Source organism: Panthera tigris, chromosome C2 (assembly GCF_018350195.1).
Source record: "Panthera tigris isolate Pti1 chromosome C2, P.tigris_Pti1_mat1.1, whole genome shotgun sequence".
Lineage (NCBI taxonomy): Eukaryota > Metazoa > Chordata > Mammalia > Carnivora > Felidae > Panthera > Panthera tigris.
Window position 1 is genome coordinate 127902581 of NC_056668.1, and position 17800 is coordinate 127920380.

General features: G+C 43.6%; 1 protein-coding gene across 1 annotated transcript in view; it reads right to left on the minus strand.

Annotated features, from left to right (window-relative positions):
* Nucleotides 1-365: 365 nt before the first annotated feature.
* Nucleotides 366-17800, minus strand: part of LOC102960834 (inhibitor of carbonic anhydrase) — a 57314-nt gene continuing 39879 nt past the window's right edge. The window contains exons 10-17 of the mRNA XM_007087396.3: nucleotides 16731-16821; nucleotides 15504-15545; nucleotides 12239-12394; nucleotides 9223-9364; nucleotides 3611-3675; nucleotides 2920-3104; nucleotides 1391-1577; nucleotides 366-555 (exon numbers count right to left, since the gene is read on the minus strand). Of these exons, the coding sequence (XP_007087458.2) occupies nucleotides 521-555; nucleotides 1391-1577; nucleotides 2920-3104; nucleotides 3611-3675; nucleotides 9223-9364; nucleotides 12239-12394; nucleotides 15504-15545; nucleotides 16731-16821 (903 nt within the window). The 3' untranslated portion in view covers nucleotides 366-520. The remainder of the gene's footprint in view (nucleotides 556-1390; nucleotides 1578-2919; nucleotides 3105-3610; nucleotides 3676-9222; nucleotides 9365-12238; nucleotides 12395-15503; nucleotides 15546-16730; nucleotides 16822-17800) is intronic.

Here is a 17800-nt window from a genome sequence, read left to right on the forward strand (position 1 = left end):
GTGAATTTTAAATGTTCAAATATGTTTTTAAAATACACAAACTCGTTCCTTAGCCTTTGTTTTTATTATGTAAGTCCTTGATACAGCACACACTGATGCTTTTTTTTTTTTTTTTTTTGGCACACTTGTAATCACCACTCAGACTTCCTTCAGACATATTTATTACTTATATTCTATTTAAGTGACTTGACTCTTGGGTAAAATAAAGAATGGGGAGGGAAGATGAGCTAGTCTTATACAGTTCTTTACAAAGGTACAATTTAATAGATATTAGATTCAGAAGCATAACTCTAGTATAAAGACATAGTTTTCTCCCCTCAAAAGAAATCTGAGAACATTTAATGAAGTTTTCTGAGAAGACACAATAATTTTCATTCATTTTAATTTTTTTATCAGTTCCAGCACATAATTACAAAATAACTGAGGTTAACACAGGCCCAGGTACAGACAAGTGAGAATGTGGCCCCACCATATCTCAGGCACTGAGCATCCCCATATGGTTGTCCACTTTGATCAGTGTTTAATGTATGTGGAATGTACAGGCATCCAGAAGCTCTGTGAAACAAAACATAAGAGAAAGAACTTCAGGTACTGCCTATGCTTGCTAAACACAATTCTGTTCCTCTTTTCTAAAAGTAAATGCTAGGTAATAACAATTTTTTAAAAAATCTCTATCTGTCTATCTATCTCCTGATGTCAGTGCCATACTTAAATACCAACATTTTCCTTTCCTCCTGCTCTCATCATCTCCAACACATAATATAATTCAACAAAAATTCAGGCACACCCCCAGCAATTTGATTATCCCAGCTCTAATTTTATTTCTCCAACTTAATCCTTTTTGAGGCAGCTATGCCATTCTAAAATACATACACATATATAAAAGCATATATATGCATGTATAAACTATGCCATTTTAATATATATTTATTTATATATTTAAATATAAATATACATATATATATAATATACATATAAAGGGCATATTATAGTGCTAACTTCATTTTGTTTCTATTAATATTATTTATGCATTTGACTTAAAATCTTTGAAAATTGATCCTCTATGAGTCATGCTGTGGGTCATCTCCCAACCTTCTCCCTACACTGAAGTGCGCACACATGTGTACCTTTTCATTTTGTTAGCAAAAAAAATGGAAATGCACAAGTAAACAAGTCCAATTTCCAAATGATCTCAAGTTCTATTGTACTCTCTGTCTCCTCCAAATGATTTGGTCTTTTCTCAGGTAGTCTTATACTGTTGTCTAATTGAGTTGCTTCACTGGTAAGTCTGAATCCTCCTGCAGGGCCAGGAGCAAGCCCTCTCCATCTTTATGTCCTATCAGTACAGGCCCAGGGCTTGGCTTACGATGGTCCTTAATACTCTACTCACCAGAGTGTAAACATGGTTTCATGTTAGCAATGGCCATAAGATACTCTGGTCCTAAGTATTTTCTGTAAGTTGTTTCATCCTGAAGGTTAGCCAAACATGCAGTGTCATCACTGAAAAGCAGATCCTTGTTTGAGGATTCAAACATCTGGAACATCCTGTATTCAAACCCATTTCTTCCAAAGAGCTCCTGAGTCAGACAGACAGACAGACAGACAGACAGGCAGAGAGTGAGCAGCAGCACCAGGGAGCACAAGGTTGTGTATTCTGCCTCGGAAGATCTAAGTCTGCTGGGCTGCTTAGCTCCAGCACCTGGAACCCTAGGGCACAGCAACAGTTTAGGAGGCACCATTAATGGCAAAGAGCATGGCCTCTGGGTTCAGATCCTGGGCCTAGCTTTTGTTTGTCATGTGACTGTAGGAAAATTCTTTACTAAGCTCAGTAAACCTTGTTTACTCATTTGTAAACAAAGATAATAACCCTAAATAGTAAGATGATGTATGTAAATTAACTGCTAAATAGGAAAAGCTTCAAGTTGGCCACTATATCACAGTTCCACCAATCACTGCTGGATATTTTCAGCTTTCTGGGTCACACTTGCCTGTCTTCCTGCTGCCCGAAGCCCTTGCTGTCTTGCCTCTGCTATTCCCTACATCTGCCCCAGGCACCTGACCATTTCCATCTCTTCCTGCCCCTCCTCTCCTTTCTTTCATTCAGCCCCCCTGTAGCCATGGGGGCAGCTTGCCCTTTGGGAGATGCACCCCTTCAAAAGTCCATGACCGAGAGCCTTTTGTTTTGCCACTTCTCCCTGGGTCATAATCCTTTAACTGGGATGTGTGGGCAGCATATGCTAAGACATGGAATGTTCATCTGGGGCTCTTCCAGGAATGGGGTGTGTGAGTGCAAAAGGCAGATGAAGCTTTGGGTTTTCCTTAAGATCATTTGATTTAGGCATCCTGCTACTCCATAGCCCTTGTTGGCTGCCTGTAGAGGTCATGAGTTGTTTGAATGTTAGCTCTGGAACTTTCATGAAGCCTGAAACAGTGCTTGGCCTGCCCAGGTTCATTAATGCATTGGGACCCACCCTAGGTCAGGTAGAGCAGCCTCCATTCTGCTCTTCCCACAAATACCTCACCCTTGTGTTAAGGGCTCTGAGCCAACACCCTTATTTCTGTGACAGAGAAGAAAGAGACAGCTCTCATGGAGGAACTGAACAGGTCCAGGAGGTACCAGGAGTCTGTTCAGAGAAGCAAGTGAGTCTCAGGGAGATACTTCAGATATCCACATGTCCAAGGCTTTTTCAGTCCACTTTGATACCCTAGACAGCCCCAGAGCACAAAGTGAACATGGCCACCATCTAGCTTTCTGCTTTCATCAGAGGCAGGGTTGCAAGAATCTAGTTCCAGATCCCAGGGGTAAAGTCCCAGGGAGAAAGGGTATGAGACTGGGCTGGGTGTGCCTATCAGCTCTGCAACTGACCTGAGCACTCAGTTGGGAGGACTGTGTGGACAAGACCTCCTGTGTGGCCATACCTGTTGGTTGAAGAGAATTCTGCGAACAAAATCTGCCTTATCTTTCCTTGAGACCACGGCATGATTTGGGACTCTGGCCAGGTGGCAGCTCTGAGCTTCAGTCACAGGTTTCCTGGTACCATCGAGGCACAGCAGCTCAAAGTCTTCATGCTTCAGATCCTTAGCCCATGCTTCAGTGTTCTTTCCTAGGGGGAAGGAAGGTGGGTCAGCCACAGCAGACAGCTTTGGTCAAGGTGGCCTCACTGGGGGGATATGACCAACCACCAATGTCTGGGAGAATCATAGAGACATGGAAGAATGAAATAATAAGGCTTTAAAAATAAAACAGAAAAGAAAATTCATTTTCGGTCCTGTTAAAGGCAAAGATTTCTTAAACATCCCCCAAAAAGCAGTAGCCAAAAAGGAGAAGATTGGTTGAAGTATATTAAAAATTAAATTTTAACTATATTAAAAATGTAAATGTTAATCAAAAGACATCATTAAGAAAGTGAAAAGTCTTTCAGAGAGGGACAAGATATTTTCAATCCATATAGCTGATAAAAACTTGTATCCAGAATATTTAAGGATTGCCTATATATTAAGGGAGCTAGACATGCTTTAATGAACTTTCCTGGTTACCTGACTGGGGAGTGACTTCCCATAAGAGACTCAGATTTTTTCCAAGGGAGGAAAGGACAGTACAGACACATACCGTCAGTGTTCTGAAAGACCGTGTGATCCTTCACAAAGGCCACGTCTCCCTTCTCAACCAGACACCTGCACAGCAAGGGTCCAGTTAGTGAGGAGGATCAATAGGAGTGAGAGGGAAAGACACCCAGAGGGAACCACCTAGGGGTTCACACCCCCTCCACCAGAGCCACCAGGCACACCTAACACTGACCACATCCACACACACAACTGTAACACCCAACTGTCCCTGGGAATTAGAGGGGAAATGTAATAGAAAAAGAAATCTGCCTGGGGTGCCTGGGTGGCTCAGTTGGTTAAGCATCCGACTTTGGCTCAGGTTATGATCTCATGGTTCGTGGGTTCGAGTCCCACGTTGGGCTCTATGCTGATAGCTCAGAGCCTGGAGTCTGCTTCAAATTCTGTGTCTCCCTCTCTCTCTGCCCCTCCCATGCTCATGCTCTGTCTACGTCTCTCTCTCAAAAATAAACAAACATTGAAAAAGAAATCTGCTCATTTTGTTTCTATTGTAGATAATAACCCTTGTTTGGTTCCTTATTTGAAATACTGATTGGTTTCTCCAGAGAAGATGCTTGTGTTCTCCTATTAACAGGGATATTCAAGAACGGCTCTTTGGTTGGATCAGAACTCACATCAGAGGGGCGCCTGGGTGGCTCAGTTGGTTAAGCGTCCGACTTCAGCTCAGGTCATGGTCTCACGTTCCATGAGTTTGAACTCTGCGTCGGGTTCTGTGCTGACAGCTCAGAGCCTGGATCCTGCTTTGGATTCTGTGTCTCCCCCTCTCTCTCTGCCCCTCCCCCACTCATGCTCTGTCTCTCAAAAATGAATAAATGTTAAAAAAAAATTTTAAAAACTCACATCAGAGATTAAAGTCAGCATGGAAGACATGATTTTGAAGGAGTCTTTTCACATTCAGATGTCTAGTCAGCTTTAATAAAAGTTAATGTGCACCACTTAGATATGTTTTCATGATTAATCCCCTGAAAAATGTTTCTCTGTGTTTAAGGTCCATTTTTTATGAGAAATGTTGAACATACTAAAAATCAGTTCTATGACATCCAGTCAGTTGGTAATTGATACTAATGATTCATTATCAGGAGCACCTCTCCAGTTTTCTCTAACTTCAGGTCCCTCTATACTTAGCTAGGATCAGTTACTCCCATTCAATTTTCCTAAGCCTTGCCCTATTTCTTTCCTCCACCCACTCTCCATATAGTCCCAGTCCTGAATAAGCACGGTCATCTGCCTCAGGTGTGTCTGTACCTCAGCAGGGAGGCAGACCAGAGACCCTCCCGATCATTAACTTCTCTGGGGCATTCCTGTGTTCCTTGCTCTACTCTAGATCTGTGATTCTCAAAGTGTGAGCTGGGATCAGCAGTATAGGTACCAGCTGTGAACCTTTTAGAAATGCGAATTCTTGGGCCCCACCCAAGACCTACTAGATTAGAAACATCTGGGGGTGGGGCCCAGCAATCTGTGTTTTAACAATCTCCCCAGAAGATTCTGTGCTGTAGTGGTGAGAACCACTATTTCAGATAGCCACCTCCCCATTCTATAGAGCAGTGACTAAAATGTTTTCCAAATTTCCACATACTTCTATCTCTCCACATTCCCTCTCCCCAGTACTCACTCTGACATGTCCTCCTGCTTCCCAGAGAAAACACAGATAACATCACATGGGCTTTCTTCCAGCCAAATCTGTCAGTCCAAGTCTCCAGTGCTCTTCTCCTGCCCATCAGGCACAGAGAAGAAACAAAGATCTCCCTCCCAGCAGGTGTCCTCCCCAGGTGCCTTGCATCCCATTCCTGCCCATACTCTCAGGCACTTTCTCATAGTTTTCCTCTTTCTCTTATGCAATTGGAGTCTTTCCCTGTTCCCTGGGCTCTTTTTATCAGCATTTATACTTTTCTTTTTTAAAAAACAATAATCCCTGTTTTGATCCCACATTGCCCTCAGCAATGGGCATCCCTCCCCGACTCATCCAAACACCTACAAGTAATCATTGCACTTACAATCAGCATCCCTTCTCACCACCCTCACTGACCCCTGCTGGTCAGTTTATGGGATTGACTCACTATTGAATCTGCTCCCACCAGATCCAGGGGCCAGTTCACTATACTCATTTTATCTGGTTTCTCAAGTTCATCCTTTCCCCAGTTTGAAATGTTATCTCTGTTATAGACCAGATATAATGTGTCCACGTATAAGTGTTGGAAGTCTATTCTCTACCACTGATTTGTCATTCTTGCACATAAACAACTCTGTACTGATCATAATATTGCAGTATTATATAGTATTACAACATAATTTTTATATCTAGGAAAACAAAATTCCCTTTATATAATTTTATTTAAAAATTATTGACTTTCGTTTGTCTACCAAGCTTTAATATTTTGAGAACTGACTCCTTCCCCCATCTCCCCCAATCCGCCTGGTCACAGTGGAAGCAGCTAAAACTTTACAATGCAACATCACTGCATGAGTTGTGTGAACTCAAACTTTCACTGGAACTGGGCTGACAATCCCATTTCTTGAGAATTGGGACGAATATATTATAGTCTGTGTTTTACTGCTTCTGTAATAATGTTAATCACAGACATTTCCTTTCATGTAGACTGAAAAATAGAGAAAACCATCCTGCAGGGAAAGACAAAGTGAGGCAGATGTGGAGGGGACGGGGGGAAGGGAGAGGGAGAGAGAGAGAAGCAGGGTATGTTCCCTTATGCTAAAAATTAATTCACTGTTTATCTAGAATTCTAATTTGGCTGGACATCCTAAATTTTATCTGGCAACTCTTGCCTTAAAGTATCTTGGCTGTCTCCTGAGGCTCAAATCTTAGTCCTTACAAGGTGGAAGCTCCTTGGGTTTTTTCACTTGCAACCAAAGGAGTCTTTATTCATTACATTAAAGAAAAAAAATTCAACAAGTAGATAAAATATATAGTATTCTATAGAGTGAAAAGTGCTTTAAAAAAAACCATAAAGCAAGAAAGGGGGATGTGAAATATTGGTAAGGGCATGTGTGTGTGTATGTGAAATTATAGTGGCCAGGAAAGACTCCCTGATAAATCCTAAAGAAAATGAGGCAACTAGCTATGATATGAGGAGGAAGAATACTCTAAGTGGGAATAAGAGCAAGTACAAAGACACTGAGGCAGGAGTGTGCCTGATGTCTTCAGGGAATAGCTAGGATGCCAAGATGGCTGAAGTAGATACAGCAAGGGGAAAGATGTAGGAGATGAGGTCACAAAGGGCCTTCCCAGGTCATAAAGAGGCCTTATAGGTCAAAGAAGGACCCTAAATTTTACTTTGAGTGATATGGGAAATTACTGGAGGGTTTTAAGCAGAGAAGTGTGATACTCTGATTTATATTCTAACAGAATCACTCTTGCTGATATGTTGGGAATAGACTGGACGTAGGAGGGAGAAGAGGATAGAGCAGATGCCTCCTAACCCTTTAAGAATGTATGATAACAATCTGGAGAGAGAGGATGGTGGTTTGGATCAAGGTGATATCAGTGGAGATGGGTGATGAGGTCAATTCTGGTTACCCTTTGCAGGTAGAGTCAACATGATTTGATGAAGGACCAGATATGGAGTCTGAGAGAAAGAAAGTAGACATAGATAGCAGACACTAAGGTTCTGACTTTTTTCCAAAAGGAAAAATGGAGTTGCCTGTAACTGATGTGGGTAAGACTGCTGGAGGTACAGGTTTGGGTGGGAGTATGTGAAATTTTAGAAGCTCAGTTTGGGACATTTAAATTTGAGACAGTGATTAGAAATCCAAGTGGAGATGCCCACTAGGCAGTCTGGAGTTTCACCTGGAGTTCTGAAGAGAACAGGAACATAAGTTTGGGAATTGTCAGCATGTAGATGGATCGAGAGTAGATAAAACCACCAAGGGTGTGAGTATGAACAGAGAAGTCCAAAGACAGAGCCCTGGGGTGCACCAACATGTTGAGGATGGGGAAGTGAGGCGGAACCAACAAAGAGACAGGTGCAATAGCAGGAGAGGGAGGAGGGAATCCAAATAGTGTGGTGTCCTGGAGCCAAGGAGGAAAATGCATCCATTGGGAGGAAGTGATGGGTGGTATCAATGATACTGGTCTGGTAGATGAAGAAATGCAAGGACTGAAAACTGGTCCTTCATTTGGGGATGAGAACAAGTTGTGTTTCAAGACACAGTTCTGACAATTCCAGTCCTCTGTAATATTATATTAGTTCCAAGGAGACCATCAACCCTAATACCAATGCACTTTCTGATGTAAAAACAAAAAAACTACGTTAGCCTAGGTTTCATGTGCAGTATATAGTGTTGCAGTGGATCTGTGAAAATATGTCATTTATGTATGGCTTATGAAAGAGAAAATTTTGGAGATGGCAGGACAAAGTCATCTGGCAGTGTGACAAATAAAGGGGCCTTTCCTAGAGGCTCACACATTCTCCACACAACCCTGATTCATACAACATGCCTACTGCCTCAAAGTGTCCCGTGCTGCTCAGCACACTTAGAATTAAATCTACCTCCCTGATCAGGTTGATAGGGCACAGAGACATATCCAATGCTGCAGCTCCAGCTCTGCACACCCCTGATCCCCTCTCACCCATGCGCCACCACCCCTCCCCATCATGGCCTTTTCTGGCCTCAAACACGGCACAATTTGTTCTGCCCCATGCCTGTATCCTTGCTGTTCCTTCTTCCTTAATACTCTTCCTCCGGTCTGAGGTCTGACTCCCTGTCAATATTAAAAACTTTTTTTAATGTTTATTTATTTTTGAGGCAAGAGAGAGAATGTGAGCAGGGGAGGGGCAGAGAGAGAGGGAGACAGAATCTGAAACAGGCTCCAGGCCTTGAGCTGTCAGCACAGAGCCTGAGGCGGGGCTCGAACGCATGTACCATGAGATCATGACTTGAGCTGAAGTTGGACGCCCAACCCACTGAGCCACCCTGATGCCCCTCCCTGTCAATATTTAATCCTCAAATCATACAGTCCCTTCCACTTGCTGTTATCAAAACTGTCCACTACCCAAGTCACTACCACACTACCCCCTTCTGTTCCTTTGTAGCTCCTACCTCAGTCAGGAAGTGATTGGCCCTTCATTTATGTTTATTGTCCTACTCTCCTCATGAGAGGAGACAGGGAGCAGGACCTACATGTGTCTTTTGCTGCTATAACCCCTCTACCTAGACCAGTGCTTGCCACATACTAGGTGCTCAATAACTGTTTCTTGAATGGATGGGGAGCCTAGGAATATCTATTTTTAAAATGTACTCATCAGCCAGATGTAAGAAGCACACGCCCAGTACCCCTCCTCTGATTTTAACCTGAGACTCTGAAAGATTCCATGACTTGTCCACAATCACACAGAAGAAAAGAACAAAAGTAAAAGCATGGCTGTGACCCTGTACCCCTCATTCTTGGCTCTCCTCAGGTGCCCTAAGTCAGGTGGGTCTGCAGAAAAGTGTTCCAGAGAGGAGCTGGACTTGAGTCCTTGGGGCCGGTGGGAATCTACAGTTTTGTTTTCTAATTCTGGCTCCTCTTAAATGCAGTGCCCAGATGCTGGGCGAAGTTCACTGGGTTGGTGCCAAAGAGAAAGGTGCACAGACACTACTCACCTGAATGCCCCACTGGAGCCGTAGTATCCCTCATGGTTGTTGGGAGCACAAGTATGGGCTGGGTCGTTGCCACCACTGCACAGAGCACAGAGACTGGAATCTGGATCAGACCCAGGGGCACAGCTTTGACTGAAGAATTCATCTGTGCAGGAAAACACAGGAGGTCAGCTCTGCCTGCCTATGTTAGAAAGAGAGCCCCAGATTTTATCCCTAGAATTGCCACATTCAGGTGTTTGGTACCATATTATCAGAAATAAGAACCTTATGGAACTAAAAAATAAAGGTTGCAACTAGAGTAAAGGGGAACTGGCTGAAGTTGGGACAAGGGTCTGTGGAATAGAAGTGGCACAGGGCAGAGGTGTGGAAGGACAGACACAGTTGTAATCCTAAGAGACACAACAAAACTGAAAGTCCCAGCTGGTTGAAATTGTCCCCCATTTTTCCTGCCCTCTGCTTCCCTTGCCTTTCCTTACAAGGTATTCCATCTTGACTCCAGATCCAGGAAGGGGCCTGAGAGACCCAGCTGCCAAGCACTGTGCTGGGCCCCAGGGCACTGTGGTAAGGACGTCACATAGGCCCTGCGCTCCGGGAACCCAAGCTTGTGAGCAACAGTCATAATTCAAGTAGCCACACCAGTGAATTTATCCACCCACCCCCACCAACCCCCACTTGCTCTGGGAAAGAAGAATATGGTTCTACACCTGTAGATAAAGGAATCTAGTGCAGACCTGGGAGTCAGGGAGAGGCCTTAAGTAGAGAGATGAAGAATGAATAGGAACAGGTTTTCCAGACAGGGAAGCATCTGCAAAGGCCTAGGGCAGGGGTTGGGGTGGGGAGCAAATGACACAGAAAGGTTAATAGAGGTCGTTGAGCTGGACCACCCACTGCAAGAGTCAGTGGGGAGAAGGCAAGGTCCAGATCCCCTTTTATACCTTTGTGTAGATTTTGTTTTTTATCCTTAGAGAAATGAGGAGCTTCTGAAGGGCTGTAGCAATGGTAGACCAGGTATAGTGGGCAGGATATAGCAGGTCTGCACTTTGCAAAGATTGGTCTGGCAACGGGATGGATGGAATCCAGGCCAGATGTGGTGTGCAGGCAGCAGGTTACTGTTGTAGCCCAGGAGAGATGAAGGCAGCTTGGACTAGGGTAGTGCTAAGGTGAGGGAGATGGTGGTGAGGTGGGGGGGGGGGGGGCGTGGAGAACTGACATCACCGGTGATGGATGGGTGCATGCAGGATGACAGCTTGGTTTCCAGCTGGCGCAAGTGGATGGACTATAGGGTCCTCCACTGAGCTAGGCAGTTTTGGAACAGGACCAGGCTCAGCAGAGATGATGCATTCTGTTTTGAGCTTAATGTGCTTTTGAGATATTCAACTAGATAATGTCAAATAGGCAGTTCTGGAGGTCAAGGAGAGATCTGTGCTAGGGATAACAATGTAATAGTTATCAACATATAGACATAATACTAATAATAGTGATAGCAGCAAACATTTATCTACTACTGGTTATGTGCCTAGTTTTGTATGTATAGTATTTGTTTAGATAGTAATCAAGGCTGTAGGTATGGATATGAGTGCCTGAGGATTGAGTTTAGAGTAGGAGAAAAAAAATTTTTTAAGCAACTGAAACATTTATTAACCAGAATGGGAAAGTGCATTTTGCAGGGGTAGGAGAAAAACCAAACCAGTGTGTTTTCACAAAAGTCCGGAGATAATGTTTTAAGGTGATTTGAAGAAAGAGAAGTCATGGAGGAATGGAGTGGAGCATGACCTTTCAGCTGAGCAACATGGAGGTCATGGGTAGCCTTGATCAGAGTTCTTCCTTATGCAATGACACAGGGAAGCCAGAAGGCAGGGAGCAGAGGAGTAAGTGGGAGGTGATTGGCTCAGACCTTGCTGTTAAGAAGTCTGGCAGTAAAGAGGTGGAGAAACAAGTCAAAAGTGGGAGGAGACTGCTGAGAGAGGCTGGACTTTTAAAAATGGAAAACATTGGGTGAGTTCAATGTTGAAAGAAATTGTTGGCTATACCAGAGGAAGAAGTAGTAACCAAAAGGGTGAGGCTCTAGGGAAGGGTGTGGGGGAGGGGCCCCCACGCAAAACACAGGTGGAGGGAGGCTGAGTAGATATAGCCATCAGTAGGCCCACAGCTTCGGCAGTGGGATGGTGAGGAGAAATTTTTCTGATCATTTCAATTGTCTCTGCGGCTGAGATAAGTCATCTGCTGAGAAACTTGGTAGATGGGTGTGGGATGGAAATGTGTGGACAGTGAGGACATTAGGATAATTATTAGGAAGTGTGCGGGGGGGGGGGTGGTTGGTGTAGAGACACAGTGGGGGTGCTCATGAGTGCCAGGGGCCCACTGAGGCCAGCAGCTAGAGCATTTCCAGTGGAATGAACTGCTGGGCCCTGTGACTTCTCCAGCCATGTTTAGCTGCTAAGGTGCAGAGGGTGAAGAGAGCAGGGAATGGGCTTTGCATAGGAATAGGATCTGTGAGATGGCGAGAGAAAGCAGGGGACCAAGGGCCTTTTAGGTATTGACAAGAGTGTTGCTAAAATGACAAATATGAGAATCTAAGGGAGATAAGGGTGAAAGTGAAAGATAAAGTGTCCAAGGACTTACTGGTATAGGGTTTTCAATTTTTAAAAAGCAGCCAATCTAGTTTATATGGGGAAACAATACAACACACACACACACACACACACACACACACACACTACTCTTGCTCTGTAACCCCAGGCTTGTTCCCCGAGCTAGTGGTAATACATAAAGAAAGGGGTATTTCCCTGATATCTGCCCTTTGGACCAAGCCACTCCCCTCAGAAGTGAGGAGGTGAGGAGAAAGGGGAGCACCCATTCAAGCAGAGGTGAAGCTCACCTGTAATGTCTGCCCAGCCCTTGACCCCACTACCCACTTATATCATCCCTTGGCATTCCTTGCCATTGAACTGAATTTCTCTCCTACACAGGCACAGGCCCAAGGAAGGGGATGCCACACCACCTCCCAGAACATACTTACCAAATTTACAGGATCCAGTTTTGTTGTATATTAAACCCATGGGAATGTTCCAGCCTGCAGAAGTACCAACTGCGGGGTGACAGGACTTCCTGCCTTGCAGGGAGTTCCAGGTGAGGTCGGCACTTGGTTTCTTAACCACTGCCACGACGTAATAACCTTGCAACACAGATACCAAGATGCAATTTCAGTAGCTCCAGGACCCTCTGAAAATGTATTCTAGAGCTGCTACAGTTAGCCCCTCCTGCCACTCTCTCAGGGGAGGGGGAATAGCTTGAACCCCTCACCTTACTTTAGCAGAAGACCCTTCCAATAACTATCATTATTAAGTATGGGGCCAAACAGTCTGACAACTGCGCTCCAGACATGTCTACATGCATGCATCCAGAAATTTTTACACATGTATTTCATACTTTCAGTTTTATCCTGCTATGCGTTCTTTACTATAAGATGCTTTATCCTCCATCAATGATATATTGTAGGCACCTTTTCGATTCAGCAGAAATAGATACAACTATCTCATTCTGTTTATTGGTTAAATCTAAGTTATGTTCCACTATATGGAAATACCATATTTTGTAATCCTCCTACTGGTGAGCATTTATGTTGTGGCCCACTTTGCCAGATTACATATCATCTGCATAAATTTTTATACATATAAGTGTGCACCTGTTGAAATATTTCTGTTGAACGTTAAGTCATAAAGAAAGAGCTTTAATGACTTCTTTTTTAAAGTTAAATCTCAGGGCTCCTGGGTGGCTCTGTCCATTAAGTGGCTGACTTCAGCTCAGGCCATGATCTAATGGTTTGTGAGTTTGAGCCCTGCATCCGGCTCTGCACTGCAGAGCCTTCTTGGGATTCTCTCTCTCCCTATCTCTCTCTGCCCCTCCTCCGCTTGTGTTCTCTCTCTCAAAATAAATAAACTTTAAAAAGAAATAAAGTTAAGTTTCTGATTTTCTAGATATGACAATATTGTTTTCTCTAATTGTGACAATTTAATCTTCTTCCAAATATTAAAAATTCTTTTCTAATTATATATATATACATATGTATATATACATATGTATATATACATATGTATATATATATGTAATTAGGAATATATATATATATATATGTAATTAGGAATATACATATATTCCTAATTATACTGCATTCACTTTCAAAGTAATGCCCAGTGTCTTTGGTGGGAGTAGGTCTTCTTGTCTTGTTCCTGAAAATAATGGGAACACCACTGATATTTCATATATTCCTATCCCAATACTATGTAACTGAATGTGCTTATTGAGTGAGGCCTAAACAGCAAACCTAAATTTACAAGAAGATTAGAATCATAAATTTTCAGAATTAGAAGCTGGTATGGTTCTCCACCGCCACTCCGAACCCCTCTCCCCACTACACTCCCTCTCTTGCTGTTGTGATTCAGGTCTCTAAATATTCAAGCCTAGAAAAATTGGAAGTCAACATGGCAGGTGAAAGATCTGCCTTGCCAGTTACTTCCTAAATGACCTCAGACAAGTCGCTTCATATCTAGATCCCCAGTTTGTCCTCAGTAGAATGGTGACAATGATACTCATCCCAGGGGCTGATTTAGGGGGATCAGATGTGCTAATATGGGCACATTGTACATTAGACTAGGACGGGGAAGTTACACTGCTGGGTTTCCAGCTACGCTGCTTGTGGCACAAGCAGTACCAGAGCCCTTCTTTCACTGCAACAGATTCTCCCAAGGCCACAGCAAACCCTTGCTTACCAGAATGTGCTCTATTACACCATTCCAGCAGCCAAATACTGTCACAGTGCCTTTCCTGAGATGTAGCTGTTTCTGCACAAATAGCATCAATTACTGTCATCTGGTGTGTGTGTGTGTGTGTGTGTGTGTGTGTGTGTGTGTGTGTGGCTTTGGGGTTGATACCTCTCCATCTCTACTCACATCTAACCTTCTCCATCCCAGTCAGCCACCCTGAACTGTCTTCTAAGCATCTTTGTCCACCTGCATTTGCCTATCACTGAAGTTCCTGGCAATGTCAACCATTCTTCAAGCAGAGTTCCTTCTGACTTCACATATTCTCCAATCGATAGACTGCATGGCTGGGAAAAATGCCAGTCCTTAGGGTTGAGGGTGAAGACACAACTCACTGAAGACTGTTAGCCATGAAAGCAGAGGGGGAGAGGGGCAGCATACCCTAGGGCTTGGGTTCTGTTGCACATGAAGGGGAGCTGCTGCAGGGGAGCTGCTTTGCACCCCAGGCAGCTTGGTGGAGTGTGGGCATGGTGGGGCCTCTATGACCCCATTCTTAGCAGGGAACAGAGATGTTGCTGGTGCTGGGGTGCTCCAAGCCCAGGCAAGCATCTGTTTTCACCTCAGGATCCTCTGTCACTGTTGTTTTCAAAACCTAATGTGTATCAGAACCAGCTGGAGGTCTTGTTAAAACACACAACAGTAGCCCCATCCTTGGAGTTTTTGACTCAGTGGATTTGGGGTGGAGCCCAAGAATTTGCATTCCTCATAAGTTCTCAGGTGATGCTGATGCAGCTGGTCCAGGTGCTACACTAGATTAAGAAACACTGCTCCATTTTCCAAGAGTAGGTACTTCAAGGACAGATTCAGACCCTCTTTGCCCTTGTGGAGACACAGATGGGAGAACTTGTCACCTGGTCTACTCTAAAGATGAGGTCAGCTCCTCTGCTATTAAAATCAGCTGGCCAAAAGCTAAAGGGTTGAGCTCATCTTCCTCCTCCTCTTCATTAGAGCAGGTATGACTCTCCTCCTCTCGTGAGGCCTCCACTTGGCCCGGAAGTGCCTGGAACAGGCTCCTGCCTCCTGGTGCAGAGATGGGCAGGCAGCATGTGACAAGGAGCGGGGTGGTGTGTCGGGAAGGGCAAGGGGATTCCAGTCACATTACCTCTTCTCGAGCCCAGGTGCAGGCGCTCCCTGGCTGTGCAGCCCTGAGCCTCACTTTCCCCATCTACACAACACGGGATAATGATGCCCACATCCTAGAGGACCGCTGAGAAGGCTAAAGGAGAATAGTGCAGGCAGGAGTCCTTTGTTGACTGTAACATACCCTACAAACGGTAATTATTGCTACAGCTTCGTGACGGATTTGCTCCTTAACAATAAGCTGTGGTACTGGCGGCTTCTCCTCATCATCCTTCTTATTTTCTTACAACTCTAATAACTTTGGTTTATTTTTAAGACTTTCCCCACCCTCTCCCCCAACAATGGCCTTTATCTTTGACCCCAGTGTTACTGATTCTGACTCACCTTCCATGGGTGTATTCACACACCTAGACTCATCCTTAGGCACTAAAAAGAAAAAAAAAAAAACAAAAAAAAAAACAAGATAATGGCATGAAACTCTCCTATTACTCAGTCCAAAGTCATGAGCTTCTCAATCTCAAGAGTGAAGGATAAAATTAAGCAGTGTGTCATTGGTTATCAACAAGCAAGTTTCTGTAGGCCTATTTTACCCCTCTCTGCCTGACCTTTGCTATTTGAACATTAGGTTCCACCTCAGAATCTCCTCAACACTCAGGGGGTTACAGAGAAAGAAAATGAGATGCCCTTTCAAGAGGGGCAGAGGCCACTGAAGATCCTGACAAAGATCTTTCTGCATTTGCTATGTGATTGAAATCATCCTGACATCCTTCTTGTCTGCAGAACCCTGGACTGTGGCGGGCAATCATCATATTCTCGTTATGTTGGAGGGGAAAAATCGAATCCATGGAGTCAGAAAACCCTAGATACGGTCTTCATTCTACCTTGGACACATCATTTAACTTCTCTAAGCCTTAGTTTTTATATCAGCAAAATGGAGCTACCATTATTTACTTAGCAGTGTTTTTCTGTATTGCAGAATAATGTATGGTTTCCTGCTCACCGCCTAACCGATGAGGTACTTCATAAATTATATTGGTGAAATCCTCTTTTTCCCAGCTTTATTTTTTTATGTGAAAGGATCCCCACTAAAGAACATGACCCTGTAGCATCACCCCTCAATCTTCCAGTGCAGCTGGGGTGAGTTGATTTTGGACTAGTAAATTTGGCACAAGTATTGAAGTTCATATGGCTCAGCCCCTCCTTTCTTTATTGAAGAGAGTGGGGAGAGGTTGGTTTAGATCTTTTCAATGAAGATTTATGACAATATGTGTTCTCCTCTGCCCTCAGCCATGGGGTAAGCCAACAGACCCGTTCTCCTGAACTAGTGGGTAACTCTAACTCAAGGGCAATTTGGCAAGCCCTGCAGCCAGCTCTGTACCATGCCCTCCAATATCACCTTTTAAGTAATAAAGATCTCCTTTGATCTCATTCTGCCTTATTCCTGTATCCATATCTTCATTGGTTCTGACTCTGGGGAAAGAGGATATTATCTGCTAGCCTCTTACATTCCAACAGTAGTTATTATCTCAACAGTGAACTAAATCGTTTCTTCATCTTTCATGTCAATGGCCTCGAGGAAATAAAACAGCGAGAGGCACCCCCTCCACTTACTGTAGTTCTCTGCCAGGACAGGCACTAGACCACACTGGCCCGCTATGTAGATGAAGCCTCCATCCAAAGTCATGGCATCAGCGTCTCCTTTCTGAAGAAATAAATCAGTAGCACAAAAGTGAGGCTGTTTCCTATCTCACTGACCCTCAGAGGTTTTCTGTCTCATTAACTTTATGTCACATGTACTTTTGATTAATCAAAACTTCTGCCATATAACCACAGGGTTTAGAAAGCTGGACATGTTGACCCAGGAGCAAGCAGCCAACACAGATCATGCTCCCTGGCATCTCTGACCTCTCATTAGTCCCATGTTGAGTACTGGACATGTCCTTACCACATTTTATTTGTGACTGTTACTACTCAGCCATCTACATGGCCAGATTCAGAGACCGTATTTACTAATGTTTCTATGAAACATGTTTTCTTCTCTATGGTGGAGTTCAACTCTGTTCCCATAATCCCATTAGCACTAACTCAGAGCACTAACACAACAGAGATATTCGATAAACAATTAATTTCTCCAGTTAAATAATTCATTAATAGGTTATTATTTAAATCAATGAAATTTTCCAACAGCAGAGCAAAAAATGTATAGATAAGGTCACTGTGATAAAAACACACAGATACATACACATGCTTCGCTTTTGATCTATTAACTGCCTTACTAGAAATTTATCTTAAAACAGTAGCAACTATAGAAACAAAAACTTACCAAGCCCTTACTATACGCCAGGTCCTTTTGAAACACCTTCCAGTGATTATCTCATGTATTGCTCACAAAATCCAACAAGGTAAGTACTATAATCCTCCCCCTTTTATACATTAGTGAACTAGATCAGAGACAGCTTAAATAATTCCTCTAATAGACAGTTACTAAGACTAAAACATAGTTTCATTCCTTAGCTCATGACCACTAACCCACACAGTCTCCAGGATCTATTTTAAAGGACACATACCTCAAAACTATTCTATATATTTTTTTCATCCAGAAAATGGGCTCCTGAGCTTATTGTGAGGATTAAATGAGTTAATACAAGATAAGAGCTCATAAACATACTTGGCTCATAGTA